Genomic DNA, 14,120 nt, shown 5'->3' with positions numbered 1-14,120 from the left:
TGGACAGATAGAGAAAGGAGGGCTCATTATCAAAAGGAAAAACAAAAGAAAACAAAAAGAGAGCCAAGACTTTTGTTCATTCCATGAACTTGCATTGAGCATCTACACTATACCGGGTACTATTCTAGGTTCTGCAAGGGAGAAAAAGCAGGGGGGAAAAAATCCAGGCAAAAGCCCTGATTTTATGGGTTCTATATTCCAATATGAGAATATCCAGAAATTATGGAATAAAAATGACACCTTGAATTGAATGTCAATTGATCCATATCATCTCATTCTATATTTTTTGGTGGGAAGAGCCAAATGCATGCACATCTGCCACTTTGAGATCTTGAATAATTTGGCAGCATAGGCACAGGTGATTGAATGAGCTTGGAAATGCTGGTCATGTTACATTTTTTTTCCTACTCTTTTGGATTATAAGCTTGTTACATGAGCTGGTTCCATTGGCTCTTCTGTCTGCCAATTCAAAGTGGTTAGGTGAGGCGTAGTCATGAGAAGTTAATGGTGATATATTTGGTGCTATTTTAACAGTATTATAAATACTACCCAGAATGTCTAGATTCCTCACCCCAGGTTCCTGAGAAAACTCCACATATAAGGAACAAGAGCAGTGTGGAATTCAAAGAACCAGTTTATTAATGGTCATTCAGAGTTCCAATAACTCCCAATAAAGTAGAATTAGGACATGCATCTTAGACCCTACTCTATACGCCCTGCTTCTAGTTGAAATCTTTGGCCAGCTGGTTCAAAGGTTCAGGTATGCTGTCTGGAGTGGGGAGGAGGAGAGCCGTATTTAACAGAAAAAAAGCTTTGTCCTAACTTACCTCAAGTTTTAGACATAGAGGTTGTATTACGAAAGACAGCATGTAGGGTCCTGTCCTTAAAGAGTCACCTTTGACTCAGGTGTGCTCCATCAATAGAGTTGGGAGCCCAGGCTGGCACATGGATTACAGCCTTTGCACCATAGAAGCTGCACCCACCAGTAAACCTAGTCCAGGAGGTACCACGAGCTCTGAACAATCAGATGAGCTTCTCCTCTCTTCTTGGGGTAGGGCCTAGACAAGCTTGCATTGCCTCCCTTGGGGGACTGAATTTAGCAGCCAAAATCATTCTCCAAAATTTAAAAGAAAGCTTTTTGACCCCAAATTTTAGGAGGAAGAAAGACAATTATGTAAAACCATGACAACTACTGCTACCCCTACGATCATTTAGCAGATACCCATAATGTGCCAAGCACTCTGCTGGCCATATCATGTTCCATACCTCATTAAATGTCATCTAATGTGATCCCTATAATTATCTAGTGACATGGCTGTTATGACCTCACTTTTTACAGAAAAGGAAACAAATACTCTGAGAATTGAGGATACTTACCTGAGGTTGAAAGCCACAAAACTGAATTCCAACTCAGGCTATCCGATTCTTGCAGCATTGCCTCTTGGCAGTTGTTGCACTGGAATTAAACATTTGGTGTGCAAGATCCTAGAGACCTATGCCTGCTCATTCATTTGTTTATTTATTCCACGGGTACTTGTAAGCTCCAACTTAAAAGTCAAGTCAAGACACACCCTCGTCTAGGTGTTTTAAAGTTGTAGTGATCAGAAAAAAGACTCCTCCCCTTATGAAGGTTTCTGTTTTCTGTCCTAAAATCTTTAAAATTCAGTATTGCTCAGCCAAGACAACTAACATTCTTTTTTTTTTTATTGGCCACAATAGAATTTGTGTTGAAAGAGTAAACAATACTTTTCTCCTCATGAAAAATCCCTTTTTTCTGTTTCTTTATGCTGTAGTTTCTGAGCCCATTTTAGAGGATCTCTGTGTTGGAGTTATTATTTTTCTGCCTTGACATTTAAGTCTTGGCTCTGCTGTCAAGCCTTGTTAATTGTTCAGGGCAAACAGGGAACTTCCAGTGAGTACTGTATATGAAATTGAGCACCAGGGCCAAGAGAAAGGTGCTCACATCAAAAGACAGCAGAAGGGCGTTCAGAGGAAGAAGAGAATGAGGAGGTGGATGAGTTGGGAATTAAAAACTGGTAAAAATAGAGTGAGGATGTACTAAAGAGGGATGAGCACTCATTTGTGTCCGTGAGGGAATAGTTAATGGAAGATGAGAAAGCACTAAGACAGACGTCAAAGTTGAAGGGATTTGAAAATACCAAGAGAATACTTTTAAGAGCAAAAAAAAAAAAAAACTTCTAAAAATGAAACTGTCTTGAGAATTGAAAAGAGGTTAAAGAAAACAGCAACTCTGTTTTCAAAAACATGTAAATTAAATGACAAATGAAGAAACTGTGACACCCAAAGTCGTTCAAGAATACATTTAAGGGACACTGTGATTCGGGAAACGTCCCTGGGAACTACAGAAATGGCAAAGCAGATGGAATATTAACCAAAAATTGAGAAACACAAAATGGGTTATGGTGGCATTTGTGAAACAGTAAGAATTCAAGTCTAAGGAGAAATAGTGAATAATAAATGTGTCTAGAGAACATTTCAAATAATTAGATTTTGTAAGTTAAAGGAGATTTATGACTGTAAGGCGAAAGAGATAAAATAGAAATCTGGAGGAATGAGATATTTTAAGTAATAAAGAAGCTTAGGCAGCGCATGTATGGTTGGCTGTTCACACAAGGACAGAGGGACTCTAGAAATGAGTATACTAAATGGCAAAAGGAATTATGGCTTTAAAAAGCATTGCATTTGTAGTGGGTTGTTAGAAAATATGACAGGGTGGAAAAAGAGTGAGAACTACATGGAAAATTTGCTTCCATGTTAACTACTATTTATTAATAGCTGTACGACAGGCATTGTGGTAGGCATTTTATGTGAACTACGAAGTTAGCTTAAACCATATGAAACTGTCATGACTAGTTTTTATGGTTTAACTTAATCCATTTTTACAAAAAAGGAAATGGAGGCTCAGTAGGTTTTAAATATGCTGCCCACTGTTCCAGGTACTATCTCACTGTAAAGCCTATTCGCCTTCCTCAGTGTCATGAAACCTCAACAACATAGAAGCAGCAATTTATTCTTTTATTCATCCTGCACGTGTTCAGCATCAGCTCTGTGTCACACACCCTGTTTAGCACTAGATATATAATACTAAACAAGGCAGATGAGCTCCCTGGTTCCATGATTACAGTCTACCCATTAAAAACAAAAGCAAAAGCACAAAGAGAGTGTAGAACAGCTGTCCATTAGAAATATAATGCGAGTCACGTGCAACTTGAATTTTTGGTAGCCCATTAAAAAAGTACAGAGAAGCAGATAAAGTTAATTTTAATAATAGATTTTATGGACTCCAACATGTCTAAACTATTCCAACATGAAACCAACCTAAAATTATTTATGAGACCTTTTACTCTTTTGAAAAGTAGAAAGTCTTCAAAATCCAGTGTTTATTTTTACACTGATGGCACATTTCAATTCAGACTAACCATATTTCAAATGCTCAGTAGCTACATGTCGTTGGTAGCTATCTAATGTGATAGCCGGCCTAGAGAGAATTGGACAACTCTGGCCCCATTTCTTTTCAGTCATAATATAGGAAATATTGCCTACCTGTTTTTCAATGTTATCTCTGATCACCATGCATCACCATTCATAGAACACAAAACGCAAGGGGTAGAGAAATGTTTATTTCACCTGTACTTCAACTATTTCACCTGGACTTCATACACTTAACACTGTAAAAACCAGAGAAAATGTGTATATGTATTTACATATTTCATATATTATATATATAATATGTAAATATATATTTATATATTTTCTGGATTCATGTTGTGAGTGTCACTGACAATAAAAAACAACTTAGCACTTTACCACCAGTGGAAGATAACACAGAAGTGAAGTCTTGGCAAATCACTAGAGTTTTCCCCCTTCTCTATTTTGCCAGCATGCTTCTGTGTACTTATTGCTCCTGATGGAGGTATTGAAGCTGTAGTTTGAAGTTTAGAAGCAGTCAGAATTTCTGATATTTTATCTGACTACTAAAGCTTTATGATCAATTTTGTAGAGATAAGCAAAACAATGATAAGATTTTACTGTTTAATAAAAGTGCCCAGCAGGTGTTAATGGGAACCGATCAATGTTATGTAAAATGGTATTTGCCTAGGTAAAGAATTCGCTCTGGAGCAGTTTAAATGGGAAGAAAGCCCATGCAAATATAGATTGTCCTTCCTAGAAGTTGGATGGGGGAATTGAAGGTAATAGGTACTTGCTCCCTGCCAACTTCATAATGAAATTACTGTTGAGCAGAAATTTCTGTTAGAGGTGTTTTTTTTTTCCTCCTAAGGGCCTGAAGACTCTTAATAAAAAAAGAAAGACAATATTAACATTGAGCATATGGAGTAATTGGCCCAGAATATTGAATCTTAAAGGAATGCAGAAAAATCTGAAGCAAGAGGATTTCTGCATAGTTATTTTCATATAATCTGAAGAAAAGTGTTTGCCTGTAAATAATCTTTACTAATTCCATCTGATTTTACTACAAAATGAAGAAAATGAAACAAGTGGAGGACATGGAGATGGGAAGTTAAAGAAGGAGATTTTAAGTAAATTCAACTGGGAAATCCACAAAGTTGCTCAACTGCGCATGCTAGCTTATTGATTAAAACAATCACTGTGTTTGCTGGGCAGCAGTGGTTCACACCTGTAATCCCAGCACTTTGGGAGACTGAGGCGGGTGGATCATTTGAGGTCAGGAGTTCAAGACCAGCCTGGCCAAAATGGTGATATCTCGTCTGTACTAAAAATACAAACATTAGCCAGGAGTGGTGGTGGATACCTATAATCCCAGCTACTGGGGAGGCTGAAGCAGGAGAATTGCTTGAACCTGGGAGGCGGAGGTTGCAGTGAGCCGAGATTGCACCACTGCACCCCCAGACTGGGTGACAGAGCAAGATTCTGTTTCAAAAACAAATAAACAAAAACCAATTGCTGTGACATTCAGTTCATGTTATGTAACCTTGTGAATGGCTCTCCGAGAGTCTATGTCAAAACCAAAACATTTATTCCTTGATCCACCATTTCCAAACAGTAAACTGGATATTTCCAGATTTCTTGATAATATACTAAACTTTTCAGTTTCCCCACATTTGGGGCACTACGTAGACTCAACCTAAACTCCATTCACCCCAAAATGTTGGATAATTTAAACCTGGCTTAAGATCTCATTGGATTCAACAAGAAACACCCCAGTGTGTTGGCCACCCTAATTACAAACTTGGGGCAGCAGGTGCAGAGTGACTGGTAACTTCTTTTCTACTAGCTGAGGCCAAGGCCACTGGTGGTCTTTGTTGGTAGTTTTTGTATTGAAATTCCATTGCAGTTCCCTGACTATCTGTCCAATCTCTTCATTCCAGCTGTTGCTTTCTTTGACCATTGTCTCTATTCCTTGCTTGGGTTACTACAAAGCCTCATCTGTTTGCCCATCTGCCCTTTGCAAACTTGCATTTCAAGCCTCCATTCCAAATAAAAACAGTATGAAGTCTAAGCTCTGTAGCACAGTCTATACAGCAGTTAGTTATCTGACTCCTGCGTCTATCTCTAGCTTCCTCTCCCATGTAACTTTCCCACTCGCCCCCATTTCCCTGCCATTCTGAACTGACTGCAGCTCATTGAACACATTATGATGTTTCAGAATTCTCTTCGTTGGACTTTGTGTTTCCTCCATGTGCATGAGCAAGAGCTGCTCAACTTTTCATTCCTCTTCCTTCTCAGCACAACTCAAACACTTTCCGCTTTGTTTCCTTATTCCAGTCATAGAATCACCATAGAATTAGCCACTCCTTCTCTTACGCTTTCCACCAACTTAGTCTATATCTCTATTTTTACAGGTATTAGTTTTTTGTGTGTCCCCCTCCCCAACCTTGAAAAATTAAGTATGTTTGGTCGTTTTTGTATCATTTTCTTTGCATAGTTATGGTACATGGTGTGACACATAGGAGGTACTCAAACATGTCTAGTGGATGGAAGAATGGATGAATGTGTTAATGAATGTATTGATGGATAGATGGATTAGTGGATGCATGGATGAATGTATTGATAGATGCATGGTTAGATGAATGGACAGGTAAATGTATTCATGGATGGATGGATAGATGGATGACTGCATTGACAGATGGATAGAAGGATAGATATATAAATGAATGAATGTATGGATGGGTGGATGTCCCTTTTGGTGATGATCTGTCAACATACTCAGTCGCCAAACATTAACTGAGCCCCCACAGTATGTCAGACAATGTGACAGAGCTAAAAATAATCATGGAAAACGAGCCAAAATGTCAAATTAAAAAATTAAAACTGCTTAACTTAGCCTCAATTAGTTACTTTCAAGGCCTGCTAATAATGAGGAATTTGACTTCAGTTCTCCACTAAACACTCAGTCCATGCAGATGTCTTCCTTCCAGTGTCAGTAAGGGGTGTGGGGTGAGCACTCTTAGATGTGTGTATCTGGACCATGTTCATTTAGTTCATCAAACTCCAGCCAGGAAACATCAAAGGGAAGAAGGAAGAGAAAAAAAAAGTTTCAATTGTCTAGATAATGAATGGTTTTTAAACTGTGAACAAAAATGTTCAAGTTCTCTTTAAATACAGAGAAGCATTTTCATTTCTGCCCCTATTGGCTGCAAATCTGAGTGTATTGCTCCTCTACTTAAAATGTTTCCTGGCTCCCCATGATGTTCTGAACAAATCTAAACCCTTCAGTGTATCCATTAAGATCTGGCTACAGGGATCCTCTGCAGACTCATCCCACTGCACAAAATGTAAATATCAGCCTTACTAAGCCGTTTCCTATTTCCCCTAGCCTGTGTTACTACCTTTGCTGACTCTTTACTTAAAATGATCCCTCTTCCCAGAATTCTTTCTCCTGCCTCAACCCCTTCACCCATCAAGATTACCTAGGAAGTCCTCCCCAAGTTCCCCAGGTTGTGTTAGGGACTCTTTCTCTGTGTTCTCCCATCTTCTTACATTTACTCTCCATCATTGAATAAGTGGCATTATAGGTGCTGTCATTGTTTATGTGTTTATGCCATTGGATTATAAGAATGTGGGTAATAGAGAAGATAAACACTGTTTTCTTAATCAAAAAAATACCTTTCGGGCAGGTGTGGTGGCTCATGCCTGTAATCCCAGCACATTGGGAGGCAGAGGCAGGTGGATCACCTGACGTCAGGAATTCAGGGCCAGCCTGGCCAATATGGTGAAACCCCATCTTTACTAAAAATACAAATATTAGCTGGGCTTGGTGGCAGGTGCCTGTAATCCCAGCTACTCAGGAGTCTGAGGCAGGAGAATCGCTTGACCCTGGGAGGCGGAGGTTGCAGTGAGCCGAGATTGCACCAATGCACTGCAGCCTGTGCTACAGAGCAAGACTCTGGCTCAAAAAAAAAAAAAAAAAAAAAAAAAAAAGAAAGAAAGAAAAAAGAAAACACCCTTCTAGGAATTGATGAGAGATACCCCAAATGAACTAAATAGAATAGTGGTTACCCTCTGTTCCTTCTAGAATAGCAGTGTTTCAGTTTTCTGTTTAAGTATTTGATTGCAGAGAATTTGAAGAATACAAAGATACACCAAAGATACTTTTAGACATAGACAAGCCTTTTTAAAATCTTCTTTTCTGCTTCTTTAACATTAAATAGTGAGCATTTCCTGTGCATCAATTTGTCTTCAAAAACATGATTTTTAATGATCCAAGTAGTCTATTGAATAAATACATAGTATTTGTTCTTTGCCTTTTCCCCGATTTCTTCACCCTGTCCTTGGAAACCAGATTCTCCCCCAAACAACACCACCATCAGTCTCTTCTGCACCATGCTGGTCCAGAGGTGTACATGTGACCCATTAGGCCAGTCTCTCTTTTTAAAATTTCTTGTAGCCTAATTCTCTTCTTATTTTTTATTTTTTATTTTTTATTTTTTTACTTTTTTTTACCTTTTACCTGTTCTGGATGTTAATGGAACATGAAGCAAGAGACATGGTATCTTTCTGGGGAAGTCATTGTGAATGCTTCAATTCACTATATTGTATTTATCTTGTGTCTGCTAAATGGCCACCACCATGTTGTCTCAGATGTCTTTAATGACATCACATTTTTCTTAAGCTGTGTGGAGAGTGGATCCCTTGGGGAACCTCTCACCCAAAATCTGGGAGATGAAGTCTGTTTTGGCCTCCTGAGTTCAGCCTGACTATAAGCCAAGGTGGCTTTGAGAAGTGATGTGGGTATAAATGTTGTAAGGCAGACAGATGTTTCCTGCAATGAAAACACCTAGAGCAAAAGTTAAGTTTATACATGTTACATAAGGTAGATTCCAGGAGTCCTCGATGATGCCTCTTTCTCCCTTAACCTCATCTAATCTTTCACTAAATACCTACTAAATATCTCTCCACTCAGTCTTGTTTGCTGTTGCTTTTTCTCCTCCTCCTTATCCTCTTCTTTGGCCAAAACTGGAGTCAAAGTCACCAATATCTTTGACCTGGATTATAAGAATACTGTAAGTAGTCCCCCTGTATCAATTCTGGTTCCCCTCTAATCTGTTCTCTACACAACCTTCAAGTGGAATAATCTGTTACCTCCTGATGACACCTTTGCTTCTATGTCTTTCCATGGTTTTAAGACAGATATTTAACATGGTCTCTAAAATCCTGCACGGTCTGCTCCTATTCATCTTCTCAGCCTTGCCTGATCTCACATTTTCCTGTCTTTTTCTGCATCGACCTCACTGGTCTGCGTTCAGTTCCTTGTATGCACACCAGGGGGTCTTTGCACTTGTTGTCTCTTTTGCCTGTTTATGTCTTTTCTTATCTAGTTAATGCCAACTCATTCTTCAGGTCAAGCTGCACTTCCTCAGCGTTGCCTTACCCCTGTTTCACTTTCTTATAGCATACTCTCCTCTCCCTTGTAGTATTTGTCATAAATCTGTGATTAATCAATTAATGTCTATTCTTCCCCTTAGACTCTAAACGTCATGAGGGCAGGAATCACATCCATTTTCTTATTTACCCAGAACCAATTAGCTGAGTCCTGGCATGTAGCAAATGCTTATTATCTATTAGTTGAATAAATAACGAATAGATGGAATGTCATTTCTTCAACATTGGATGCCATGTGGTTTATGAGCAAGCAACTTCCTTCAGGAAAGCTTGTTAGAGCGTAATAGAATGTGCTCTCAGATCTTCCTGTAAGATAATTTGGACATAGGTCTATGGATCTGGCAGGACGTAAAACTTACATTCCATGTGTTAATTACAGTCAATTACTAAAGCCTGGTCAACTAGCAATGGTTGCATGGATATTCATACTTCTACAGAGAGGCTTCATGTGATGAATATAGCATTGTAAGTTTGTAATTTTTCAGTATTCCATTAATGGTGGCATCCACTCATTTGTTTGATTGCTTTAATTCTTTCCTAAAAATTTGTCTTTCTCTCTCCCTCTTTCTAGATTTATGGTCAATGTGACATGGGATGGCAAGGACTTATCCTTCACTGAGGAAGGCTACCAGGTGCACCCTAGGCTGGTGGTGATTGTGCTGAACAAAGACCGGGAATGGGAAAAGGTGAGCATTCTTCTGTGTGCTGAATGCAGGGGAGGGAAGAAAGCATGGGCAAGAAAGGGGCTCACAGTGTTTCTTTCTCCCAAGCATTTTCTGTTGAGCCGCTCTAGATCCCATCTCACAGTCAAGAGCACGTGTTTCTTGCAACAAGGCAGACTACATCTGTAAGGTGCAATTGGAATGCTTTCCCTGGGTGAACTGTGGTAATTGTGTGGTGCTTTCTGTCTGCTCTCAAATCCCAGTAGGAAGGATTTGAATTTAGGATAAGTTAAAGACAGTAAAGTTTGGGTTGCAGCATTACACTAGTAAGTGTTGACTAGATAGCAATGATCACAGAAGTTTACCCAAACTTCCTAGTTGTGTACCATGATAATTGCCGTATGAACTAACCGTCTATATTCTCATGTACTCAGTCTTCTACTTTAAATAAATGAATTTTGAAAACTTAAATGTATCATTTCTGTAAATCAAGGTTTAGAGAGGGAGGTTATGTTTCTTGTAAAGCATATTTTCAAGTACATGTATATTAACTATTGAAAAATACAAAAAAATCAGTATGCAAAGAAAAAAAATCATCTTATGTACCATACATGTCATGACCTGGGTCAGAGAGGAGAGACGTGCAGGGAATTTACAGATGATCTCACATGCAGTGACAATATCTATCCCAGTTGCCCCTCTTTACTCCTTCATAATTCAATGGTTAAGTCACTATAATTTCATATAAAGAGTGGAATAAAAAAGATCCAAAAGGAAGCCTATGTTTATATATTGTTATCTCTTTTTTTTTTGTATTCTTTATTGTTGGTTTATTTGACAAGCAATGCATAACCTTTGAACTGCTCCAGCATCTTAAAATTTGTCTTCACTTAATACATCAAATGGAGGCCAGAGTGACCCTAGAGGGAAGGAAGATACAGGATGTGGTGTGGGAGAAATAATGTAATTAACTGAAATCAGGGGAAATACTATACAAACAAAAGCATTGACTTTGGGAAGACAGTGACAGATTCCTAGAAAAGAACAGTAATGAGGAAACTTAGGAAAGTTTTGCATGCTACACCCAACAACTACAAAATACACAGTCTTTCAAGTGCACATGGGAAATCCACCAAAGAAGACTGCATTCTGGAGCATAAAACGAAAGTCTCAATGTATTTAGAAGAATTGAAATAATGCAAGATACATTATTTGATCATAACAGCATTAAAATAAAAGTTAGTAACAAAAATATATCTAGAAAATCCCCAAATGTTTGGAAATGGCAACACAATTCTAGAAACCTATAGGTCAAAGAAGAAATCAGAAAGACATTAGAAAATACTTTGGCCAGAATAATAATGAAAACACAAAATATCAAAATTTGAAGAATAAGATAAAAGGCGTACTAACAGAGATCCATAGCTTTAAATGCTTATAATAAAAAAAGGAAAGTGTGAATTCAGAGTCAATAATTTAAGCTTATAAATTTAAAGTTAAAAAAAGAGCAAAGTAAACAAATGAAGTAAAAGGAAAAAAATAAATAAATACAGGAGTAAAAATCAACAAGGTAGAATACAAACTATAGAAAAAATCAACAAAGCCAAAAGCTGGTTCTTTGAAATGACTAATAAAATTCATAATCCCTACCAATAATGATCCCACACAAGAGAGAAAACACAAATAAGCCAATATTAGAAATGCAAGAGGGACTATCACTTACAGACTTTACATATCCTAAAGGCATGAAAAAGATGAAAAGAATATTATGAAAAATGTATGACAACAGATTTGACAATATGGATAAAATGGGCAAGTTCTGAAGAAACACAATTTTCTACAACTGACATAAAGGAATTAACAATCTGAGTAGCTCATATTTGCTGAAAAACTGAAAATATACCTAAAAACTTTCCTATTTTAAAAAAACAAAAGAGAAACTCCTGGACCAGATGACTTCGCTCTATACTATATCAAACATTTAAAAGAAATAACACCATTCTATACAAAGTTTTTCAATATGTTGCTAATCATAGTCTTAATAATATATTTTTTAAAAGATAATATATCATGGATAAGTGGGGGTTATCTTAGGAATGCAGTATTAGTTTAACTTTTAAAACTTAAATCAATATAATTTATCATATTAACAGAGTAAAGGGGGAAAGTCTATGGTCATTTAAATAGATGCAGAAAAAACATTTAACAAAATTCAATATCTAGTTATGATAAAGATGGTAAATTCCTCAATCTGATCAATGATATCTATGAAAACCCTATGATATATATATATCTATTTATATGTATTATGCCTCATTTTATATATATATGTATATATATATAAAACCTCTTATATCAATCCTTCAGTTGATCCACTGAAGCTCTGACTTCATATATTATGCATATATTATATGCACGTATTATATGCATCTGATGAAATTCTTTATTTGCCAGTTTTAAAGTTTTTCTATTTTATTCTATTTTACTATGTGTAATATACATATATTAAATAAGCTCATATCTTATTAATGATGAAATAATGAAAATATATCCACAAAAGCACATTCAAATGATTTTTGTTGAATGATTATGACAACAGGGAAAAGGAAAGTCTTTTTAATAAATGGTAATGGATCAACTGGGAATCTACATGGAAAAAAATTAAACCTTAACCTATTGTTCACATTATGCATAAATAATTACTTGAAATAGATTATGGGCTTAAATGTAAAAGATAAAACTATAAACTTTCTAGAAGAAAATATAGGAGAATGTTTTTGTGATCTGTGAGCCTCAGATTTCTTAAACCAAATATGAAAAACCATTAAGCATACAGTAAATAAACTATACTTCATCAAAATTAAAAACTGTGCTCATATAAAGACATTGTTAGAAAATAAAAAAGAGGGTTGGGCACTGTGGCTCTCACTTGTAATTTCAGCACTTTGGGAGGCTGAGACAGGTGGATCACCTGAGGTCAGGAGTTCGAGACCAGCCTGACCAATATGGTGAAACCCCATCTCTACTACAAATATAAAAATTAGCCGGGCATGGTGATGTGTGCCTGTAGTCCCAGCTACTTGGGAGGCTGAGGCACAAGAATCACTTGAATCCAGGAGGCAGAAGTTGCAGTGAGCCAAGATTGAGCTACTGCATTCCAGCCTGGATGACAGAGCGAGACTCCACCTCACCCCTTGAGTTGCTGGGATTACAGGCATGTGCCACCATACTGGCTAATTTTTTATATTTTTGGTAGAAATGGAGTTTCACCATGTTGGCCAGGCTGGTCTCAGACTCCTGACCTCAAGTGATCCACCCGCTTTGGCCTACCAAAGTGCTGGGATCACAGGTATGAGTCACATGTCTGACCAAAAAGTGTTTTTTTAATAAACTTAAACCTACACAAATCTTATCATCTAGCAATTTTACTCCGATTTATCCCAAAGAAATATAAACATATATCCAAAAGTAATACTTGTACAAGAATGTTCATCACGACTTTATTCATTATAGCAAAACATCAGAAATAATTCAAACATCCATCAACAAGGAAATGGACAAACTAATTACAGTGTATTAATAAAATAGAATTACCTAGTAATATGCACAACAACATGGATGAATTGAAAAACATTATATGGAACTAAAGAAAGACACAAAAGATTATATCGTGTGAAGACACCAAAGATTATGTTGTGTGATTCCATTTACATAAAGTTCAAAAAGAGGCAAATCTTACCTGTGGTGGAGTTAGAGATCAGAATAGCAATTGCTTCTGTGGGCAAGTGCAGTTGACAGGACACAGGTACAGGGAATTTTCTGGAGTGATGACAATTATTTCCTATCTTGAACATTTGTCAAAAAGCATCAAATTATGACACAAGATCTATTTATTTCATTTTATGTAGTGCTTAATTAAAAAAAAAAACAAAAACTAAATCCTTCAAATTGGGGTACCTGGCACAATTAACTAAAAATTTTCACTGAGCATTCGTATTTAACTGCAGACCTGAATACTAGTTATAATAAAAATATCCAGTGCTTATTGATCACCTCTTCTATTGATCCTTCAGTTGATTCACCGAAGCCCTGACTTCATGCTTCATGTATTCGTTTTTTCATTCAACAAATAGTTATTAAGTGCCTACTGTGTACCAGGCACTATTCTTGATGCTTGGAGTCCATCATAAATAAGAGAAAAAATAGTTTCTGTACTCAAAAAATTTAGATGCTAGTGTGTATATGGAAGAGATGAAGTAGACTGGAATTCTATGGACTTGTGTGCTGCTTAAGGAAAGTGTTAGCATCTAGTTAATTGTCCTTGGTTTTAACCTCCTTTCTTCCCTCTGATACACGCTGTAGCCCACCATACAAGTGGTTTGCAGCTCCATGAATGCATATACCAGGTTCATTCATGTACTTGGGACTTTGAATATGCTTTTTTGTGTGTGTGCTTATGTTTTCTTGTATCCTTACTTTCTTTTATCTATCTTTCAAATCCTGATTTTTCTTTTCTCTTACACATGTAAAACCAAAATGCAATTCATGTTTTTTGTAATTATCCATAGGAGTTAG

At 37.0% G+C, this 14,120-nt stretch overlaps 1 protein-coding gene across 4 annotated transcripts in view; it reads left to right on the top strand.

Annotated features, from left to right (window-relative positions):
- GRIN2A (glutamate ionotropic receptor NMDA type subunit 2A) overlaps window positions 1-14,120 on the top strand; it is a 441,648-nt gene that overhangs the window by 292,578 nt on the left and 134,950 nt on the right. For all 4 annotated transcript variants that reach the window (XM_012448290.3, XM_012448292.3, XM_021673516.2 and 1 more), the window contains one exon: window positions 9,455-9,569. In XM_012448290.3, coding sequence (XP_012303713.1) covers window positions 9,455-9,569 — 115 coding nt within the window. The remainder of the gene's footprint in view (window positions 1-9,454; window positions 9,570-14,120) is intronic.

The sequence above is a fragment of the Aotus nancymaae genome, unplaced genomic scaffold (assembly GCF_030222135.1).
Source record: "Aotus nancymaae isolate 86718 unplaced genomic scaffold, 86718_ANA_hifiasm-v0.15.2.pri h1tg000049l, whole genome shotgun sequence".
Lineage (NCBI taxonomy): Eukaryota > Metazoa > Chordata > Mammalia > Primates > Aotidae > Aotus > Aotus nancymaae.
The sequence above is the reverse complement of the archived record's forward strand: the minus strand, read 5'-3'. Positions and strand labels throughout refer to the sequence as shown.